Raw genomic sequence first — 24,727 nt, 5'->3', positions numbered from 1 at the left:
GAACAAGCTTGTAATTAGCATGTTCTTAAATCCCTATATTTTATCTAAATTTGTTTAAAATGTAATGGTAACGGTTACGTAACCACGATTGTTAATAGCCTAACTGTAAGATATGCAGTTTTCTTTGATAGCGCGTCCCAATTCCTTGTGGAGGCACTACAATAATGGCTCAGGTGGTATCCAGGCTCGTTCCGCAATATTTCAAGATACCACTTTTTCCGGGACTTTTCGACAATAAGCCTCGACTTTGCGAAATATGGGACAGGAAGATATATACGACAAAGTACGATAGCATTTTATTGTAAAGTTGTCATTTAGAGCTTGATGCATATCGGATGCCCTGTACTAGTCTGAATCAACTCTGAAAACAGGAGACTCAAATATTTCATTTTCGTTCGTTTGCAGTGTGCATTAGGCATGCCAATCCTTTCAGTCATGTCAGTGGCTAGGAGTTTAGAAAAAGTGCTCTTTTTTATCGTCTTGACGAACCATAATGATAACAAACATAAATGATTCTGGGAACGCGCTTGGATGCTCATTTTCCTCGAGAGTACCACCGCCAGGTACGCAAAAAAATCAGCATGGTGTAATTTACGAGAAACGATTTCTCATTCGACAACTTTTGTCACCAACAAGGTCAATAATACATGAACATGCGATGTACTCATCGGGAGTACAATTGCTGTCGACCTGCTTAAAGATGTCTTCAGTTAGATTTCACATTGTCAGGGAAAGCGTTTTAATTCTCTCAGGGTTGATTATACTGAGCAATGTATTATATGTGAAGCCCTTTGTACTGCTCTACTATTTGTCCTCTGGAATGATAACAATGGACTTTCGAGTTCTAATCATACTGGAATAACTAGTACTTCAACCATCTCAGGGTAATTATCCAGAAATGACCCCTAAATCAACCCTTTCTGTCGTCAACAAGGTGATTACTTATATGAATATATATAAGGAAAATGAAAGTCATAAAAACTAATGTCAACAGAAAACAATCGCTGCGTTGCGCTAGCCGATAACATCTGCTGTGGTCAGGCTTCGCACTGTCAGGGGTACCATTTTGACTGTCATTTAAGAAAAGGCCCGTCATACAGCAACATGAATGTAGACACCTTGTTACTCCTCTGTTTCCTTAATAGGGTACAGAAGACTGCGGCATTAGGTGAGTAGATAATGAAGATACTATATGTACAGGATACAAATGGTATACACAAACTGTATGAAAGACTTGATCATGTCAAAAGTGCGATCAATTTCAAGCGATTGCTTGGTTACGTAGTCTGACATCAATTAAGATATTTTGGAAAACATTTTTTATAGGAAAGATACATCATTTTTAATCTCTTACTGCTTTTAAACTTTTTTGTTTGTTTGTGTCTTTTTATGCTCTTTGTTGCAAGCTATCTTTGGACGTGAGCTCCCGTTTGCTTGTTTAACTCCCTGGTGTACATTTTCAATTTCCTTTGATGGGAGACCTGATGCTGGGCACACGTCTTATGTGAATTGTAGTTTTGTTTCATGGCCTTGAAAAATTCCATTTATTTTGAAAGAGAGAGAGGTTTCATTTTGACTTTACGTGGTACGGTGTCCAATAGACGGAATTCGAGTTGCCTGGTAATGACTTTCATTGTATTTTAGTGTCGACCACATTTTCTCTACACACTTGCTGTTTTGTGTTGTGGATTATTTCTGAATTTGTGATCTCCTTATAGTTTTTGTATATCAGAAAATATTATTTATATAAGGTCCTACGATTTTACGAGGAACCAACACGCCACGTCCATTTTCAGTGAACACCATGGACAATTCCGACTCAATGGCGGTGGATACCTCATTGATGAATACTTGAATGCTAAACTACAAATAGCAATGGGATATGTAATTTTATTGTCACTTACACTGATAGAAATACTTTTTCTATCGCATAGGTATTTCGTGTTCAAAATTATGAGGGACGCCAAATTCAATTGGATCAAAGTGAATAAGCCGGTCTCATTGAACAGATATTTCGTCCCATCATCTTGTGAGACATCACCGGATATATTAACATACTTATAAAGGAATCAGACGATTAATTATACCTAAACAGCCAATGTTTAGGTCAAGTACAACGCTGCAGCTATCTCGTAGTCATTTCAAGGTTGATAAGGGTACTGTTTGGAAAGTACGTTTGTTCATTTTATTATGACTCTTCCATCAACAAGGGTGGATAAAGTTTGCATTATTACTTACACTAGCTGATTGTACTATTCGCACTATTCGATTTTACAAAGTTGTAATTGTACTTTTATAAATTATTATTCTAGTACGGGTTTGGAAAGAGACAGGAATTTTAACTTTTTACATGATTCATTACCGGAAAGATAAGTAGCGTGATCATTGACATGGTGACGGTGTGAGGAGCGACTTCAGAAAACGCAAGGGCAAGACTTCATCATCAAATGTCTAACGTTTTCAGCACAAATTAGCTATTCACAACTGTAAACTAAACACACATGGGAATATAATGACGTCCATTCTTTCAGAAAATGTTGCCCTGAACAAAAGCGTTGATGGGATGGAGATCATGGGAAATGCAAGAACCTATCCATATTTGACTGATGGTGTTCGACACACTTGCGCTGAAACTACCCAGGAAATGCACGAGCCAACATTTGTTATCGACTTGGGAGGCTATTACAGAGTGTCCAGTATTATCTTAGATAACGAGCTAAATGCCTGTAACCGTGGACGTAAGTAGACATTTGTTAAGCATTAGCACGATTAACAAAAGTCAGCCTATCAATAGCTTAGACGAGCTTGTCACAATTAAACAACAGCAGACCGACCGTGTCTCACCTCCAATGGCTGAAGAAAAGGCGTGCATTGCACGCATTGATATCAAGATTTGGCAACTTGTTTTCTTTTTTTCACTAGTTAAAGCCATGCTCTTTACAAATCAACAAATAATTAGAACGTCGTGATTGCTCGGTACTCAGAGTTGTTGTCAATATTAACATACCCTTTGATCTATAAACATTATATTCTTGCTACGGACTCTGCGCTGTAAAATATGATGTTAGATGGCCCTTGATTATTTTTTTTACTGCTTTACAACTTCATTGACTTCGTGTCCTTTGTCTCAAATCTATCACTTTGCCTTCTTCTTGCTTGCACTTCTGACCAAATGAAAGTAGTTGTTGGATTTGCTGTGGTAATGCATTAGTATTTGAATGAATGAATGAATGAATGAATGAATGAATGAATATATATATATATATATATATATATATATATATATATATATATATATATATATATATATATACTTGTTTAGTTCAAGATCAGCTGGAGTAGAGTGCTCAATACTAGAGTAGAAGCTAAATACACAACTGAGTTGATCAGCATAATCTAAATATTACATTTCCACTACAAATTTGTTTCGTATAGGCTGCAGAGCCGCCTACACTCATCGGGTGGCTGTGATCGACTGAAACTTTAGGCGGGAAACGATTTCTTTTGTTTTGCTTTTACCTGTTTGTTGCAAAAGGTTGAATAATTAGTGACTGCACAAGAGAAATTTGTGCAGTCACTAATTATTCAACCTTTTGCAACAAACAGGTAAAAACAAAACAAAAGAAATCGTTTCCCGCCTAAAGTTTCAGTCGATCACAGCCACCCGATGAGTGTAGGCGGCTCTGCAGCCTATACGAAACAAATTTGTAGTGGAAATGTAATATTTTAGATTATCCTGATTAACTCAGTTGTGTGTGTATATATATATATATATATATATATATATATATATATATATATATATATATATATATATATATATATATATATATATTATTATAATAATTATTTTTATTCACACCTTAGGCCACCGGCCCTTTGTGTCATAATGGTAACAAGCATATACATTTAGATCAAATGTACAGGAGTTACAGATAAAAAAAATATTACAACTGCATTAAACGGTCGTTTCTTCTTTTAAATGCATGAAATACAAATTTACAAAGATTTCGAATGATGGAATGGTCATCAATCTGCATTAATTGAATAAATTTATCAAAACTAGGAAAATTGTAATAATAGAAAGGTAAGTATACATTTCTCAGATCAGAGTAAATCGGGCAAACCAGCAAAAAGTGAAATTCATCTTCTACAGAAAAATTATCACAGTTACAAACACGTTGATCTCTTGGTATTTTTACGTGTCTGCCATGTTCAATATTTAATGGATGTGAGGAGATACGAAAAGAGGTGAATGTGACTTTAAAATGGGTTTCATCTTGACATTCAAATAGTTTTCAAATGAAGGTGAACTTTTGAAAAGAACATACGTGGCTAATCTATTATAGTTGTGGACTTGTTCATGCCAGTGTTGTAGGTCAATGTCAATACAGCGTTGTCTGAACAGTGATAAAAACATTCTTTCATTTACAACACCTTGATTATACCAGCTTTCAGCAAAACCGTATGAGAACAGAATGTTTTTTAATTTTAGTGCCCAGCAATTTTTACCACTTTCTGCCATACCATGTTGTATTTGATAAGCATGATAAATGTACCGCTCATGCCCAAGTCTTAAAAGTTTCAGCCAATACTTAACAATTCTATAAAGTCTCATTGCTCGTAAAGTAAACCTTCCAAGTTCTGCTCTTGCTGCTGCATTTGAAACATGTTTCTTTTGTTTTAATATTTGTTTACAGAATTTATTATGAACCTTTTCAATGTCGTAACCTTCTACATAGCCCCACACTTCACACCCATAATTCAAGATGGGCAGTATTTTTGTGTCAAATATTTTCAGGCAAATATGAATAGCTTCATTACTGATAAAGTACAATTTTGAATTCAATGAGAAAAGTGCTTTTGATGCTTGGGATGCAAAACTTCCGGGCTTTACACCACAAACCACTACAAGAAAATACTACACCCAAATATTTAAAATATGAAACGACTCGTACACGTTTCCCTGGTAAAACAACGCTCATAGTTTCTTAGGGGGCCACCATTTCTGAATACAATGATATTGGTTTTACTAAGATTAACAGTAAGTTTGTATTTTCTACAGTAAACTTCCATTTGGTTGAGAAGTCTTTGCAATTTAATTGCACTCTCTGCCAACAGTACTAAATCATCAGCAAATAAAATATAGAAAAGTTCGACCATACCAAGTGAGCAACCACCTACCATGGGTCGTTTTTAAACTCATCATAAATATCATTAATAAAGAAAGAAAACAAGAATGGTGACAGAATACATCCTTGTCGAACGCCATATGGGCAATCAAAAACTTCTGTTAAACCCTCATTACCAAGAACACATGCTTTAACTTGATTGTAAATTGCCATGAGTGAGTTAAACATTCTTCCACACAGTCCTGCTTTACCCAATTTATAAAATAGAATCGTCCTATTGACACGGTCGAAAGCCTTCTCAAAATCTATAAATGCACAATAAAACCTACCCCCTCGAACGCCAATGTATTTTTGAATGAGGGTGTGCAAAATGAAAATGTTGTCAATTGTGCTATATCCCTTTCTAAAGCCAGCTTGTTCTTCTCTAAGTATATTGACATTATCTTCCAAAATTGAAGTCTATTATAAAGTACACGTGTATAAATTTTACTTATTATAGGTAATAATGTAATACCCCTATAATTACTAGCATTTGATTTGTCACCTTTTTTGAAAATCGGATAAATAATGCCTGTACACCATGACTCTGGAAATGTACCACTTGTGAAAATCTTGTTGAAAAGTTTACATAAGAGGGGTGTAACTTCATTAATGCACTCTTTAAAAATTCTGCAGGAATTCCGTCTATGCCAGGTGATTTATTATTTTGCAAGTGACTTATGCTTTGTCTTATTTCTTCTTCACTTATTGGCTGCTCAAGTACATCATCAATTGTACCCTGCGATTGTATGCTTCAGTATTAATCCCATCACTAATATCATGTACAAAGCTTTCCATTTCAGCCCATAGCTCACTAAATTCACCAACCTCAGCATCATCATCTGGATTGAAAAGCGACTTGAAATATTCAAACCAATCATAGTTTGATATTGATGTAGGAGGAGCTGTGCAATAATTCTTAAAAAAGGACCAAAATTTTGAAGGGTCGTTTGACTGTAAGAGAAGCTGTAAGTTAGTAATTTTCTTGGAGTTATACAATTCTCTTTTCTGATTCAACAGCTTTTTATAATCCCGTCTTACTTTCTTATAAGTCAATGCTATGCATTCTTCTGTACAAATTCAACTGTGCATATACCTTACTTCTCCCTGTATAACACTCTTTATCAAACCAGCCTGTAAAGTTATGAGATATCTTGTTACTGTTACAAATTGGTCTTGAGACTTTATGAAACAGCTGGTTAAATTTATCAATGGCATTGTCAGCTGAGTCCTCCTGGTCGACATTTTCTAGCAATGCTGTCACAATGGACTGCATTTCCGTCGTAGGAAATGCTTCTGCAAACTTTTTGGCATCAAAACTATATTTTGTAAACTTAGTTCCAGATATGGAATTTTCTGGAACAGTATAATTATCAACCTTGGCTATAAAATTCGAAGTAAATGTAACGCATAAAGGAAAATGGTCAGAATCCACTCTATTGCCAACTGTAAACTTTGAAATACTTGAAAGCAGTGACGTGGATGTTACAGCATAGTCCACAATACTTTGACCATTCTCTGACATATATGTGTATTCACCTGTTTTATCACCTTCAGTTCTGCCATTTACTATGCATAATGAAGCGGATTTACATAAGTCAATCAAATGCTTGCCATAAGCATTACATTCTTTATCACAACTGTTTCTATTTGTTGTCACACCTTCATTTGCATACGTATGCGCTTCAATAGGTAAGTGATCGATTGTATCAAAAATAATTCGATCATCAAGACCACCTGTTCTGGCGTTGAAATCACCAGCTAAAAGAAATTGACAATTTTTAAACTGATTTCTGAAAAACACCATATCGTTTTCAATGTGTATAAAAATATCATCATTAGCGTAATGTGAAGAACCCTGTGGTGTAACATAAATTGTGCCAAATATGATAGCATTGTGACCCTGATCAATTTTTAACCATACAACATCATTTAAATCTGAGACACTCTTGAGCTGTTGAACTTTTACATAATTTTGTCTCACAAAACAAATTACACCACCACTCGGTCTTCCTCTACGTTTCGAAGGTTGACGAATTGATTCATAGCAATTATACCCATGTAATGAGAATAAACCAATTTCTGTAGCCCATGTTTCAGTTAGACTAATAATGTCATACATCTTAATATACGAAATAAAGTTATCGTCTCGCCATTTATATTTAAGTCCTCTCACATTCCAAATGAGGTGAAAAATTGACTTGCCGTGACTGCAATCTTTGAAAATTGGTGAAGAGTTGACGAATTCTGAAGCTGTCGGTGAAGGGCCTCGGCCGGTTTCCTATGGACGCGACTGGTGGGCTTGTGGCGGTTGATAATTTCTCTGCTTTAGTTCGGTGATTTTTGCAGCCGCTTCATCGTAGACGTAGACTTGGCGACCTTTAGCTGGAGATGTCACGATCAGTTTGTCGTAATTAACTCTTGCTGATGCCGTTTTGTCTTCCTCCAGTATTTCCCGTCTAAACGCAAACAACTTTCTCCGGACAGCTCGTGTACGCGGTGCGAAGTCTTCATCAATGGACACATTTGTCCCTTTCAATTTTGCTGCTTTGCCGAGAACTAGTTGTTTGTCTTTAAAGAAACTAAACATTGCGATGATGGGTCGGAAACCACGCACTAATGGCCCATTGCTGATGCGATGCACTCGTTCAAAACTAATGTTATCTTTGATATTCAGTTGATTTTTGACAATGTCTTTGATTTTGGATTCGGAAGTCTCCCAGTCTTCATTTTGTTGTTCTTGTTCTACACCATGAAAGACTAGATTGCAGCGTCGTGTTCTGTTACTCAGGTCGTCATTTTCTTTACGCTGTTGCTGTAGCTCCCTTCGTGTACTTTGTAACTCTTCTCTTACGTTTTGTAGTTCAATGTTCTCTATCGAGCGTTCAAGTTTGTTGATTCTGCTAGAATTTTCATTACCTTTTTCTTCCAAGCTCTGCAACACATCTTCTATGTTGTTCATTCGCGTTTCCAGTAGCGAAAACTTTGCCTTGATTTCTTTAGAGTCATTTGATATTTTGTCCAGTTTGTCTAAAATGTTATCGACATCTTCTCTTGTAATCGCAGCGTCCGCGGCTGGAGATTTTGCACGAGCAGCTCTGGGACCTGGATTGGTTTCGATGTTGCCGATAGCAAGCAGTGTGAATGTACATATGCATATGGCAAGGCTCAGCTTGAAGCTGTCACATACCTTTGTACCTTCGTTTGCATATATTTTGGCGCCCTTTCCTTGTGTGCCGCTGTGCCTCCCGCCACCAAAAAGTCCTATTTTCTGCCTATATTGGTCGATGCAGATACCCATAGTTGCACAGAATTGGTCTCTAACACAAGATAAACGTTTCAGATAGCCATCGGACAGGGAATTATCTTTGGGTGTCGCAGAGAAAGAAGACAAGATTTGGACCGTCCTGGCGCTACATGTTCACTTGTTCCTGACCTTTGACCTCTCCCATATATATATATATACATATATATATATATATATATATATATATATATATATATATATATATATATATATATATATATATATATATATAATACAGGCATGGGTAAATTTTTAAATTAAACTGCACTGTCTCATCATTGTCGCCGTGTGCAGGAGTGATGATCCTGAAATTGACCGTCTGAGTTAATAGTTTTACCATCTCAATAAAATGTTAATCTTGGGGGACAGATTGGGTCAAGCTAAAACACATAATATATCCGAATAACTGGTAGACCTGCCTCCATGTATGGGAAGAAAGAGGAGACGTTCGTACATCCTGAGCTGATCTGTTAAACCCTGTCAATCGGCTGATACGCGACTTCTGCAGTCAATTCTGCCACAGAGATTATAGACATGGAACTTGTGTTGTAAAACGAGTATCCATACCCTGTACAGAGTGGGCGGCCGAGAAACGCTGTACGGCGATTTCCCTCATGAGGTGCTCTAATACAAAACTAGTGAAACCACGTTTCGCGTACTATTAATAATCAACCGATATCAGATAGATTGAACAAAACATGTGCAAAAGCAAATTAAGGCCTTCTCGATTCGTCCTGTTACGTTGAATCGGCAATTATGTTCGTAAATTTTCATAATTCCTAAATATGATAAACTTAATTAACACATACATACATACATACATACATACATACATACATACATACATACATACATACATACATACATACATACATACATACATACATACATACATACATACATACATACATACATACATACATACATACATACATACATACATACATACATGCATGCATGCATGCATGCATGCATGCATACATACATACATACATAGGTAAATACATACTGTTTTACGTTCCCCAGACAAATTTGTTTTGTCCGGTCAGCGGAGCTGGGAACGCACATCGAATGGTTTTTAATTTTTGTTTGAAACCTTGACACTTGTCCGAATTCTAAAGGAATGTTGAATATTATCGGTAGCGAAAACCTTGTTTATAGCTGTTGTTTTTGTGTTTGCAGGTGGAAACTAACTCATTTCTATTGTTGAAAAAGCCTCTTGCTCGACAGCGAATGAGTTGAATTTCTCTTGTAAGCACAGGTTAATCTTTCAGGAACGTTTGAGTATAGTTTGCTTTTGATTCATTGATGATTTTCCAACAACGTAACAACGGTATATTGTACTCTTGTACTCTTGAGTCACAGCATATTTGCGCCATTTCTGTACCGTTTCTTTATTATTTATTTATTTATTTATTTATTTATTTATTTATTATCTATTTATTACTATTGCGATGAGAAAATACATCAAAAGTAAATTAATGAAATCTTAGTTTGATTACACATGAGCTATTCACATCGGAGTCAATCACACTTGGCAAAAGGGAGCTTGTGATGATCATCAACTGCGAGTTGTTTGTTTACAGTCAAGTGGATTGTACGGAAACACAATCCCTCCTGTGACAGAAATAATAATTGTATTTTTCATATTTACAGTAGTTTAGACCATTATGTTTTCAAACACAAAGAGATGGAAACTTTTAATAAATTGAGAGCCCCATAATCCTGCAAAATTAGACTCGTTTGGCATAGCCGGCACTTCAGTGTCATTGCGCTGCATGCTGCGGTTTAGAGCACTGTAGCAAAATATGTGACATGGATACCCCAATTTGTGAGAACGCGTGCATATGTGTGTGTAGGACGCGTGAACAAGTACAGTTTTCTGGGAGTGTCACGTCAGAGTTAAGATGTAGGATCTTAATATTATTAAACGGATGATCTCTTTTTGGAGGATGTGGTGGCCCTGAAGAGGGCCGTTTGGTTTTTGATCATCTGGTGATCGGATCTGTAATGCTTCAGTATCAGGCCATGGCCGGCGAAGTATCCCGCGGATGACATTGATGTCCTAGTTCAGGCAGTCAAGAGGTTCCTGCATCCGCGAACGCAGTACTCCTTAGCCTCCGTGGCCGGAAACGAGATTGGAATACTTCGGCCATGTCGATCCTCAGCCGGCGTCGCTGGTAGTAAAGATTTTCCAGCATTACCTAGAGTACCTCGATTGCTTCAACGCGCTCGCCTACGGGCGTCGTAGCGTCGACGCCATAGTGAATGGTATTCTGATCGTACGTCTCGCATGTGTACGGAGTCATTTACAGAGATGTGCGCTTTTTATTTTTAAAGCTGGTCTTTCATATTATTGAATCAATAGAAAAGAATGAAATATTGAGAATTTTAGGCCATAATACCGTTGTACTCTGGCTCTAAGTCTTTGAGGTTTGAATAGTCTGCACCGTTTTCGCTGTCACTGAGCGACATTCTGTTTGACTCATTTGACGTAACTAGACGCCCCCTGATGGCGAATTGAGAAATCCATAACAAAACTGATTCTTGGTCAGTCTTGCAGATCGAGTTTTGGGCGAAACGAAAAGATGGTTTTTAGACGTTTTCTTTGCATTTTTTGTCTCTAATCTTCTTGTACATACTTAATACGTGGAACAGGGTAACGTTTTGGCTAATTTTTTCTTTTCATTTCACCTTTAAATATGTAAATTTAAGTAATTATCTTTAATATGTAAATTTAAGCAATTGTTTATTATAAGCGTCTAAATGGTGTGTGTCCTACATCTAATGTGCGACCATAAGTAATTCAAGCCTTATTATATTTTTCCAGGCGCCTTAAACTCATTTGAAATAACAATAGGGGCCTCTAACAATAGAACTGAAAATACAATATGCGTTAAAGCAAGTAATTCGAAACAATACATTCGGCTTTCATTTGACTGTACTGAGCCAATCATCGGAAGATACGCAACACTGACCAAGACTATGAAAAAAGGAAGCGGAAGGATGTTGTGTACGTGCGAAATGGAAGTATTTGGAGAGTTCGTCGGTAAGTACAAAGGATAGGGTCGAAAGGGACCTTTACCCTTTTCATAGGTCTAGCGCCCTCCTGTGGCCACTGTGAATTTGAAGTCAAAGCGAGGCCACTGGGGAAAACCCTGGGCAGGAGCTGGAGGGTTTTCCCTAGTGGCCTCGCTTTGACTTCAAATTCACAGTGGCCACAGGAGGGCGCTAGACTTTGTACCAGTCTGTCTCTCTTGTCTAAGTTTATCTGTTGGTTTCACCTACATCACCAAAATAGTAATTGTAAACATGACATGGCACGCCATCGACTTGGCCACACCTCTAATACCGTCATATTTCTTAAAAGTAGGGGGTTCGATCCCAGGGATTTTTTCCTAGTCTATAAGAGGACTTTGAAGGTGTCATAGGCTTTTTGTTTTCCATTGAAATTGTAATCTAGTAAGTCAATTTCCTGGCAAGACAATCTGACGCCTGAACCATGCCTTTAAACAAACCCGCCGCTGTACGTCGAAGTACATGTTCCCTCCATATAATTACATACCTGCTCGGGCTAGGAAAGTTTGGGAAAGCTGTTGGTCAAACGACTTCTTTTGAAAATTTAAACGCATGTGAGAAAATTATCCAAGAAATTTAACCAAATTAAGTATATATGGACAGAAAACAATGGTTGGGCACTATGCAGTGCACTAATTGGTTCAACAAAGTCAGGATTAATGCCGATTGTTGATTTTTTGCTATGTAACTATATTCTAAAACAAATATCTAAACATTGAATGCATCCGGTATAATAGGAAGTTACGATGCTGTCGTATTGTTTTCCTGTGGATCAATATCAGATTATCTCCACACAGTGCATAGTCTTGTGACTCGCACGTTGTTTACAAATCGAAGTTACTCTCACTCGTTTTGAGAATACGGTACAAGTATTGGTTTAGCGACGGATTCTCTACAAATTACTTAGCTCGTGACCCCATTTATTATATATTTTCTAAATGCCTAAATACTGACAAATGCTGTGATTTGGATTCCTTGACCTTGATCCCGTGACAATCAATTTGAACAACTTCTAAAAATCGGTTTTTCCTTTCCCTCCTGCAAACCCAACGGTGTTTCCGGTCCAAATTAGCACCAAGTGTATCTCAGATTTTTTTTGTCTGCCCTAGTTTTTTTGTTACATACTCTTAAATATGCAAAACCATGGATCAATTACCAGCTGGAAAATTTTGCCTTCAAGAAAACAATCTACAGCCTAAAGAATAATCGCAGTCGTAGTTTGTAAAATTGATAAAACAATATTTGATCACGTAAATTTCAACCGGAAACGCCACAACGTTTGTACAAGGGAAGTAAAATAAGTTTCGAGAGGTTTTTTAAATTTGTTGTCATGTGATTCCCTTGTAAATACAAATTGTTAACAGCATTCACCTATACCTAGGATTTCAGAAAGTTCGGATTTGAGTTCATTTTTTGCGGAGGATTTATTGTCCAGAAGGTCACAACAATTGTTCCGTACATCAATTCATAAATTCTATAGCAAAATCAGTCCTAATATTGGTTTATCAGCAAAACTTAGACACTTAGTTTCAAAACACATCCTTATTATGCTCTATAGTGTTTTATTCTTCCTCATATTTCATACTGTCTGGAGATATAGAGAATTACATACTATGCCACTTTACTCACTATCTACAAACTTTTGGAAAAGATAGTTAGAATTGTTACCTTTAAGTCACCTACAACTCCCAGTGAACAGATCTTCAAGGAATTAAATATTTTGAACATATACAATCAGTTTGAAAATCAGATTGGGATTTTCATTCATGATCTTTTGTCAAGTAATCTAACCCATAGCGTCATAGACTATTTTTCCTTTCCTACTCACAAATATACCACTAGATCAGTTACCAAATGCAACCTTCGCCTTGGTCAATACTTTTTCAGTTATCACGGCGCTGAAATATGCAATAGGCTTCCCATTAGAAACATTTCATATCGAAAGCAGTTCAAGCATGCCCTCAATTTTTTACATCATCAATAAATCTTGATTTCTATGTGTTAGTTTTGGCCTGTATACTTTTTTCATTTGCATTCAAGACTAAGTTATTGTTCTTTCGGGAGCCAGGTTTACATTAGCTTCACATAAGCTATTTCTAGCTCCCCGTCCCATCTCTGATTTGTGAGCATGTAAAGCATGGTTACAAACCTTATCTTTTTCGTTGTGGTAAGTTTATGTACTTATGTAAGTCGAGAATTGTATTATTGTTTCATTAGATAAAAAATGACATCAACAACAATGTTGTAGAGACAATGGAACTTTAAATGTGACGAATAAATAGATACATGTGAAATACATACTTATTTCTATGATCCGGTCTACTGAAAGAAGTGCACAGACGACTAAAGCAGCAATTCATTTCACAGACCCAGTCATTTCCTGTCCGGAGGACATCAAAGCTTATGCACTACCAGACAAAAAGACCGAAAATATGACTTGGAGTGTTCCACTTGTCTCCAACTTTTCGAGCAGTCTGACCGTTTCTGGAAGTCATGATCGCGGAAGTGAATTTGTCCTGGGAAACACAGTTGTGACGTATACGGCCGTTGACACCTGGAACAATTCAGTGTCGTGCCGGTTTACTGTCACATTGCGAGGTATACTTGGAAACTCATATGACCACTTTGAGCTGTACCACAAATTTCAGTGTCTGTCTATGTGAGTGTGTGTGCGCATGTTTATCTGTCTCTCTGGTGGCATGGTGTCATGTTTCAAAACGATTTGATAAAACTAGAATTAGATCTGCTTCACACGTACTGTTAAGCAATGGTGACAAATAATTTTTGGGTGAAATTCTAATATAACATTTGTTGAACAAAATGCAATATATTTTTATAACCACATTATACTAAGTTGAGTACGTACAAGAATTGTCAAGCATGTGTAGAATACACAGATTTAGCTAATTTCTTATGGGGGAAATAGGCATTTTTTGATTAAATTCAAAAAATATTTTGCACCCATGTGATTTACTAATATCACTGTCTCTGTCTGTCTGTCTGTCTGTCTGTCTGTCTGTCTGTCTCTCTGTCCGTATCTCTTTCAGTCTCTATGTCTCTCTGTCTGTGTCTCTGTCTGTGTCTCTGTCTGTGTCTCTCTGTCTCTCTCTGTCTCTCTCTCTCTGTCTCTGTCTCTCTGTCTCTGTCTCTCTGAAGAGAGAGAGAGAGAGAGAGAGAGAGAGAGAGAGAGAGAGAGAGAGAGAGAGAGAGAGAGAGAGAGAGAGAGAGAGAGAGAGAGAGAGAGGTATAAACACGCAATATCAGTGTGTTCTGTGCCATTTATAGTAATTGCACATAAGTATCAAACTTAGGAGCTGCAATATATTAACTGTGGGACAGCTATTACAATTTTTATAGGATTATTTCGAAAAGTTCCTTTTAATACTGTTAGCAAAATAATGGAAATATGTATTCGTTATAAAATTGGCAAATATATAAAATGACCCTTCCTTAGGGTACTAGTACGAAAAATCTTTGGCGGTGCCGTTTATCACCAGCGGACTTTCGAACAAACTTCAAAAGAACCCCATCCAAATCGTTCTTTTGCCAGTCAAAGCAGTTTGTGTTGGACGTTGCATGTATGGGAGGCTACAAAGAACCGCTACGGCAACCTAAATATATTCGCTTTAGTTGTGAGTGATTGCGAAAAGTTTAAGAATGACAGACGCTTGATAAAGTTGTGAAGGAAACTACCTGAAAAACCACTGTGTAAAAGGAAAAATCATCAAACTAGTAAATTTTCAATATTCCGCCCAGTTACAGTATACAGATTTTCAGCATTTTCAAATCACGCTAATAGTAGGGCAGGGGCTTGTACGGTCGTTAATGTTCTGACGAATACTCTACTTAAAGAGAGCAAATCTCACATGATTCATGATAATTGTTATAATAGAAATAACGGGCGACGGGCTGACCATTAACGTTTATTTATGGGCAAGGGCGAGAGAAAAGCCAAAAATTAACGGGCGAGGCTTGCCCAGCCCGTTAATTTTGGCTTTCCTCGAGCCCACGCCCATAAACAAATGTTAATGGTCAGGGCGGAGTCTGTCATTTCCATTATATTATCAACGAACCCAAGAAAACCGTCAAAATTTACGAAAATTCCCACGCGAACAACAATGGGGCCCCAGAATTTGTCAGTGAGTAGTGCGCGCGCTGTAAAAATTTTGCAAATCCGGAGATTTTTTCAAAAAAAGTGTCTAAACTTGGCCCACAAGTATTCCATTTTATTTTGTGTTTGATCATGTGTGTTTTATTTTGTGTTTGATCATTTGTACAAATTACGATTTTCGTTTTGGCTGAAAAGTTACTATGTTTACGATATTATTCATATTCACGGGCACATAAACGAATCATTGTTGCATATTTGTGGTCGGTCACATGGTTCAGGTCGACCAATTAAAATGCAACGAACAGGGCATGGTAATATAATTACATATATGCAATCAAACTAACATGAGTAAATTATTATTTCATCTGTCCTACCGTGTGCATAACAACACTATTGAATCCGAAGGAAAAGAAGAAGATGAAGGAAATTTTAGCCGTTACATATAACTGAAAAATTAAGGAATAAAAAGTGGAAAAATAAATTCCGACCTCTCTACCCACTGTTTGAAACGCTATCAGAACCACTTCATTTTTTGCCCAAGCAAAAGCCTTGGCACTACGATAACTTGATCGAGCAACTTTTAGCGTATAACAAAGTTATCTCCATGATATGATAAAATATCTGCATTTTGCATTGAATAGAATCTTTATTGGATGGAATCCTTGCAAACCTATCAAATATAGGGAAGATGAATGGAGAATCGACGGCTGAGGTAATGAGACAAATGTTGTTCATTAATTCAAAATAAGTTCAAACACATGCTTGATTTTCCTGTACATTAACCAACTCATCGAGTTCCCTAAGTCTCGGCTGTATAAATTCTTAGCTGGCAAGGTCTAATTAATACGATAGGGACTAATTTGGGATAATTGGATGGTGAAGTAATGCCAATTTAATCTGCAGATGTACTCTCATCTGCTTTTCTTTTAAAGTTACACACTTGTTTTTTGAGTAATTTGTGATATTGCCACATTCAGCTACAGGGGACCTAACACTTTTGAGAAATTTGAAGAATATGAAGATCCAGTTATCCCAAATTTGTTCCAATCGACGGTGTTTGTTGAATTCCTTTGCAGAATAGCCCAAAATTCGTATGATCACCGAGAAGGACCATTACTTTCAAGTAAACGGAGTATTACGGATTAGCCCTATATTGAATTTAATTAATCATGCGAACCAAAAATGTTTGAGATAAACTGAAGGTGTTCTGAATAATCACTAAGTATTGGAAACTTAAACAGGCTAAAACTTAGAGAGTCCGAGGAAGAGCCAGTAATTCTGCCTTTTTGCTTTTGAAATGGCAAGAAGCTCGAAGGGAATTTATACTATCTAAATTCATGTTTGACAGGCATAGCATACCTGGTCAATGGCTTATTCCTGAGATTGGTCCTGTTCTATGTATTTTCGATACATAGCCTCTTTAAGTGTTTCCACCAGATACTGCTTTATGAGCATGCACGTTGCGCGATATATTACGGACACAAGTAATTATATCACTTGTGAAATACGACTGTTTTAGTCTTCGTTTTCGGTCTATATGAACTTTCAATTGAAAACACGTATCTTGTCACATAGTCAAAGCTAATTTTACCACAAATTGCATGCTGTCGTCACTTAAAAACACATTGGTGTAGGCCTAATATGCGCAGGAACATGGCCCAATCTATAATACGGTATCAGGAGATTAACGCGAGATACTCGCGTACTGCTGTAGAGTATTTATGCTAAAATTAGAGGAAAACTGTTGGTAGAAAATGCGTCTTTTCTTGAAAATATGATGTACTGGTGAAAATAAAGAACTCAAATTTCACAAGTACGACCCCTACTCGCCCTTGTAAACATACTTTCCCGTTCATTTTAGAATATGGATACGTTTTGGTGAACACATTCTTCAAAAATGACTGAATTTTACACATGTTTGGTGAATATATCCTGTTTTCTGCTGACGGCGCAAATTTGCCGTTATTCCTACATTCATTTAAAGTATTTTTCATGTTCCATTTTTTCAAAACCGCAAAGTGCCTATTTAAAGATGTAGCCAAAGATCGAAATTGTGGTGTCCGATTCTACTGTAAACTAAAAACTGTAATAATCCGAAAACACACAATTGATTCCCTTATATGCTGCTCTCAGTGAGGGAGAATGGAATACTGATAAATCCAACAAGTTGCAACACAAAAAATCTTGGAAACAGTTTCGTTCACCATTGAAATATACCTATCCAGGCACAGAAAAAGCATTATAAGCAGTTTAAAGATAATGTTTGCATCATGACACAAAAGTATGCCAAAAGAAAACGTTTTCTCATTTTAACTCAGACCCTAAGACTCATGGAAAGGCTATCAGACGTTGCTTTTTCACTGCCCATAATTTACCCAGGGACACTGAAGATAGAAAAGACCGTGGATATAGCTAATGGTAAGTTTGAAAAACCAGAAAGGAAGGATGGGTGAGAGGAACGGTAAGAGAGACTCTCAGACTTGTAAAGAGACACAGAAAGGCTCATTAGTCACAGACTGAGACAGTGTGTCTGGACCCTGAAACATAAGCTTATTAACACACAGAAATATAGAAACAAAGCGAAGGTGAAAACATCGTACAAGAGAACAGAGAAACTGAAATAGACAGAGATAAGGTTACATTCAGACAAAAAAGGCAACGTATGGTGCACAAAGTTTGAGAAAATATACACTTGCTATTGGGAAGACGTGGGATTTGAGAAAGAAGTGTCGAGGGTTATTATCTCCATGGAGTTCTGTAAATCTAATATTTATGGGAAGTACTATCGTGAGGCAAAAACGAACATTTGGCTGTTCCGTATTGACCTGGGTTCAGCTTTCAATAATGATAATTGATCGAATTTTTATGCATATTTACAGCAATTCTGGAACTACTGGACACGCTTCTCACTCTTTTGAGATCCTATGACGATATCAATGCCACAATCAAGTTGGAAGAGTATATAAATCATCTAATCAGTGTTGCCATCGATACAGTTGACAACTGTTCAAAGTTTGTTCTCGATAGCGCCCTACCCGGCAATGGCCCCATCATCTTTGAAACTCCATCTGTAATTGTACATTTGGAAAAAGACGCCCCGGAGGAAATTTGCGACAAGTTCGTATCACTTGGAGTTCGCAATGGTTTCCAGATTCCCCCGCATACGAAGCTACGTTTGACTACTGGTGTGGCCATCAACCTTGTTGTAAGCGTACAATCTATTTCTCCTTGATTCCTTTTGACAATGACAATGATTCGATTAATGAAGCTAAACATACATATACTCCAAAAAAGTATATCGTATATTGAATTTTGGCACGGTGTTAAACAGAAGTACTGTTGGAAAATCAATAATTGAAATGTTTTAAAAAGCATTCAATGCGAATAATCACTTTTGTCTCCACATAAGGGTAAAACTCATATTGTTTCCAGCAAAATGTCCCCTGTATGGTTATTTTGATATCTTTATGAAATTAATTAGGATAACTCAATTAACATTTCAAGTTCTCGCTTTACTTTGGCATAATCGATATTTAGGATAGTGACCTCCGACATTGCATCTGTTTCAACACAAAATATACATTACAACCGGATATCGCAGGTTCTTACACATGGGGAATGAACGGCGATAAAACGTCAAAAGGCAAAAATCGAGAATCGACATCGAGATTTTGTGACAAAGAATTAAATAAAAATACTTGATCGCCATCACCGTGCGAAGTATTCTATTTAAGTCTGTGTAAATGTTAAAATCCATTTTAGTTTCTCTTTAAGTTTGTTTCTTTTCGGAGTTTAAAGTTTCGGAGTTTAAATTCTCATAATATCCACTACATGAAACAAAGTTTGAGAAGTCTGCATTTTTCTGAAGCAAGCAATTGTGAAATTCGATAATAAATACATCTTTGCTAATTCAAACGTTTTTCATTCCAATAAGATTGATATCCACGGTATTCCTGATTAAATGAAAACTCATAAGCATCAGTTAAACATACTTACCTTTAATTCAAATGATATATATAATAGTTTTTCCTTGTCTAAAAGTATTCGGCTTCATTATCATGATGCTACCATATATTGTTTTACATTTTCAAACGTTGATTGACAGGCAATTTGCTTGAGAAGGACATCGTTGCCTACAATGGAGGACAAAAGTGGTTTGACAGATGTGCTAAGTTTGTCCTTTACTGACAAGAATGGTTCCACAATTGATAGTAATTATACCTTACCTTTTGCTTCACTCGACATGATTCTGTGTGTAACGGTATAGAATTTAAGACCATTACTGCACACTTTGTACCCTATTGTGGCGATAAGCAGTGATGTGATTATGCAATTGCTTACAAAGTAATTAATTTATTTCTGTACGACAATGATGGTTTGATGTTGATACTTTCTCACTGATGTATGTATTCTTTTTAAGAGAATGATACTTTCCCTTTCCATCTAGTGAAATTATTCAGTACGTCATACACCGACTGGTTAAATATCACAAATGTTATAATATTATCGAGATCAATGTGAAAACATTGAGCCAAGAACGACATTTGGATTTTATTACGCAGCATTATATAATATATAATGTCAGTACAAAGTTATAGACCCAGTATGCTATAAAACAGCATACTAGGTCGTCAATAGAAAATTAGAGAAATGTGAGTCGCATGCCAACATTTCAATACTGCGGCGCTGATAGTGTCATTTCATTTTGTAATTTTTGATACCGAGTAATTTGTCTCGCAGGCTTTTCTTAAGCGTTCAAAATGCAAATGAGCGTCCTTAGTGTTTTGTGCGACCAGATACCAGAAATAGCCTTACTGTATGTATGTCCCAGTTAAAGCCGATATAAAAATAAGTCATTCAAAGTGCAAACATTATTCAGGAGAAATACGTGTTTCATGTAAGAGAAAAATCGGTATATGCGCAACTAACGACTTTCTGTACATGAATTTCAGTTCCCGACGCAGAGGAGGATATAGGCATTTTGTATGGTCTTAATAGATCGGACTCAGGCAATTATACATCAGGTGTTTATGCCGAAGGAGATGACGAAACATATTTCGGATGGACTTTTCAGGTACGTCGATAAAGGAGTTATTAAAACGTATTTTTTCGATCCAAGGTTCTAATTAATCTAGCTCTAACAGTGAGAAATTATATTCCTTGCCAATTATTTAGTACACTGAGAAAGATAGCGAAAGCATAGATATTAATCACTTGTACCTTTGTTTGTCCTGTTAGATTATCGAAAGCAATTGTAACGCATCAACAGTTAGCACGCCCCGTCATTTTTACAGGGGAAACATTTCTACTGACTCGGAGTTGAAATGTTCAACAGTGACTTATCAATCCACATATTCATAGTATTGTGTATTGAGGCATGTATTTAGTACTGAAAATCTAGTTTTACAAACACTATATTGTCAATGGACACCCTAGAAATAGTAATGGACAAAGAAGACCAACTATATTGATAATTTGTAGGCAAGGAAATTCATTGTATTATCATTTAACTGACATATTTAATGGAGTTCAGAGGTTGCATGCAGCTGCTTCTAAACGTCACCTTTCTATTCTTCGATAAAAGTAACTTGATAAAGCTTTGTTTTGAAAATGTAGAAAATTACAAGAGTTTCTCTGCAAAAGTGAAGAATAAAGTCAAACTTTAGCTTATGGTGACTTTGCAATGTTGAAATATTTGCCTTGTCCTGTTGTGCAAATGAAAAGAAAAAGAAAATTCATTGTTTGTAGTACATTTAAAAGACATCTCTTCTGTACGACATAAGTAATGACCTTTTTGCGTGTGCAGATTTCGAAGCAGACTGACGCGATGAGCATCGTTGTAATTAGAAGCTCTGAAGTCATTCGGTTAAATGCCACCGTACATGTACAGTTCTTCAATGAAGACGTCCTGCGTCAAGCTGACGATATCCGTAGTCACGACTTCTCCAGGGATATCCGGTTTTCCAAGAGAGAAGTCAGTTTCATCATTCCAAACCAAGAGTCTCTGACAAGGGGAAAATGTTACTTGAACGTCACTATTCCACACAGTAAATGGCGATAAAAATATATCTTTAACAAACTGAACTTTCACTTTTGAGCAAACCTAACATATCTAGTACGTTGTGAGTTCGAACCCGATCGGAAACACCGTATTTCTACCCTGGGTTGATAGCTTGACTGGTGGACAGAACTGTTCCCGAGGCTGTTTTTCGCCCAGTTTAAGCCATGTATTCATTGCTTCGATAAAGTTTGTGTGCAATGTTTGATAGTGAGTGTAGGAGCGTGAGTGCTTCACGAACTCTACAGCCTGTGGAGGGGTCGCAGTCAGAAAAATTGTGACAACTACAAGCTCGATTATTTAATCTTTATTGAGATTGGGGATTTGGCCGAGGGGTTTTGTCTGTGGCTTCTCCGCTAGGTGACTTAGTGCCATACGTTGTAAGTTCGAACCCGATTGAAAATACCGTATATTACGTCATACATGTCTACGTTGACATTGACAGACATAGAAAACCGGTCGATTGTTTGCGATAAAAGATTTCTAATATAAAAAAGTTTTACAGGTCCATATTGTTGGTAGACTTGCACTATTTCCAGTATACTTGATTCCACTGTTTGCGATTGACACTTCAGTTATTTACCCAAGCTCGATGCAGAGCACTTAGTTATAGAGAAATAATAATGACGACAGAAAACGCTGCATACTGTTTTTATCATGTGGTATTGATGTAGCGCTGCAGTCGACTGTGATTCAAGGTATAAATTGAAACTGGCCATCATCGTCCGAGTTAACTGTTTGTGATGGGTATATCATTCATTTATTTTTGCCTGACATACATTAGCTTAATCACCCTGTGTTTTTATGTTGTCGTCATTTAGGGCAAACAGTAAAACTCTCATTGCTTTTGAGGCAACAGATGTGTCAATACTTCAATAAACAAACAGCAAGATGGAACACTGAAGGCTGTATGGTACGTATGATAGACGAATGTGCCTGAAGGCCATATGACTTGAGTAAAAAAAAAATCTAAATCATTTCACAGGTCTGAATACTTTAGTTTATGTTGTTCTTTTGAAATTGTCAATGGGATAATTATTATTTCTTGCGTGTTGACAAAAGTTACAGCAATCGCTTCACTATAAATTACCAAAAGGAATGACTGTAATTTTATAACGAGTAACATTATGGTATATCATGAGCTATCTGCACCCCATGATTCATATTCATTTTTATCATAAATACACTTTGAAGATACAGACGGCGTTGGAATCTAGTAAAGACAAATTTGCTTTATCCATTGAACTTCACGTAATCATAACAAGCATAGGATTATAGTGTTCATATCAGTGATAGAGTCCCTACAGTGAGTGTTTTAATCATAATACAGTTCGGGGATATCATAGCTATCAGGGTTACAATAATTCTATCCCGTTCTCTCTCATTAAGGCATCATATACATCCTTGAACAATACCATTTTGTGTCTGTGCAAAGGTCTGCCTACTTAGACGCCTAAATGGGATGGAGCCGGACCTGCAAGCTACAGCAATTGGTATTAACCGCCATTTGCCTGATGATGCCGCGTCACCTTTACCCGTTAATATATGTATATATATATATATATATATATATATATATATATATATATATATATATATATATATATATATATATATATATATACATAAAGATGAATGCGATTTTTACTTTTATGCTGTATCCATATGTGCTTCTAAGAATACTGAATACTATGATATGGGAGAGAGAGAGAGAGAGAGAGAGAGAGAGAGAGAGAGAGAGAGAGAGAGAGAGAGAGAGAGAGAGAGAGAGAGAGAGAGAGAGAGAGAGAGAGAGAGAGAGAGTAAAGCAGCTAGGGCTCTTTAATTTTCCTATGTCATTGAGCAATTTCTTTTCGTATTTTCGTTGTTGTTTTTTATTCGTTTCCTTTTAGTTTAACGTAGTGGTTTTACTCAATTTCCGTTAAATAGATTTTTTGACAGGGCTAGGGACATGATTTCCTAGTTTGGTACACGACTAAAATGTTCAGTCTGTGATTTTGTACGAAATATGTGGCACATACTTCAAGGGTTAACGCTTATATTTATTTGTAGATAAGTAGTTGTTTCTTTCTGGGTGTAATTACTGCATTTGACTGTATTCAACAGATTACTATAACTATTGTACACATTGGCCGGAGGCCATAAGTACTGAATTGAATTGAATGGAATGGAATTGAATTGAATTGAATTGAATTGAATTGAATTGCTTGGTCGACACATAAACATGCCTGCACATATAGCCGTTTCTTTTAGCAAATTTTGCAATAAGATAGTTCGAAATTAAATACAACTTTTAAAAAATGCTTTGCAAAGTGTGACCACACAAGTTATTTCAAACATCGAATAAATACAAAAAGGGTACAGTCACTTGAGCTTTAACTTACCGTCATGATTTTACTTTTAATGTTTAATGTTGTAGGTCTTTGATTGTGATCTAGATTAAAGTGATATCTATATTGTGAATACACCATAAGGAGAACACATGTGCCGTTTTAGTGTGAGTAGAAGGAATACTGCAACGTTTAAAGTTTTCATATTTGCCAAGGTCTGGGTTGTTTCAATATTTCGGCAAGCCTTGCCCGTTAATTTTTGGCTTTCCTCTCGCCCTTGCCCATAAATAAACGGTAATGGCTAGGGTGTCGCCCATTATTTCTATAGTATTCGGCGGATTTGTCGGCAAGTACAAAGCACACAGGCCTGAAAGGAACCAATTAAAGTATTTTATTATTTTTTTATACTGGTCTGTGTACTCTCTCTCATATTAAGTTTTTCTGTTGGTTTCACTTACAAGACACACACTGTATTTTCTACCTTAGGTTTTGACTTGTAGAAGTTCTAAACTGGTTTAAACTTCCTTTGTGTTCCCACATGTATCTCGTTTGATCCTCTGATGTTCATCAACTAACCTGTTAGGCTACCGTTGCACAAAAACAGTATTTGTATGCTTGACCCCGCATGCCACCCATTGGCCACTAGTCGAAACCGTTCTAATACAGTCATAT

At 36.7% G+C, this 24,727-nt stretch overlaps 1 protein-coding gene across 1 annotated transcript; it reads left to right on the top strand.

Moving 5' to 3' along the window:
• The first annotated feature begins 1,005 nt into the window (after positions 1-1,005).
• On the top strand, positions 1,006-23,259 carry LOC139138723 (uncharacterized). The gene is made up of 12 exons (XM_070707234.1): positions 1,006-1,168; positions 2,532-2,738; positions 11,309-11,527; positions 13,924-14,154; positions 16,309-16,379; positions 17,986-18,085; positions 18,547-18,872; positions 19,773-19,878; positions 20,620-20,741; positions 21,474-21,714; positions 22,547-22,638; positions 23,115-23,259. The coding sequence occupies exons 1-12, from the start codon at positions 1,105-1,107 to the stop codon at positions 23,172-23,174; spliced, it is 1,839 nt and encodes a 612-aa protein (XP_070563335.1). The 5' UTR covers positions 1,006-1,104; the 3' UTR covers positions 23,175-23,259.
• The last annotated feature ends 1,468 nt before the right edge of the window (positions 23,260-24,727 follow it).

This window comes from Ptychodera flava, chromosome 8 (assembly GCF_041260155.1).
Source record: "Ptychodera flava strain L36383 chromosome 8, AS_Pfla_20210202, whole genome shotgun sequence".
Taxonomy (NCBI): domain Eukaryota; kingdom Metazoa; phylum Hemichordata; class Enteropneusta; family Ptychoderidae; genus Ptychodera; species Ptychodera flava.
This window is presented reverse-complemented; position numbering and strand designations above follow the sequence as displayed.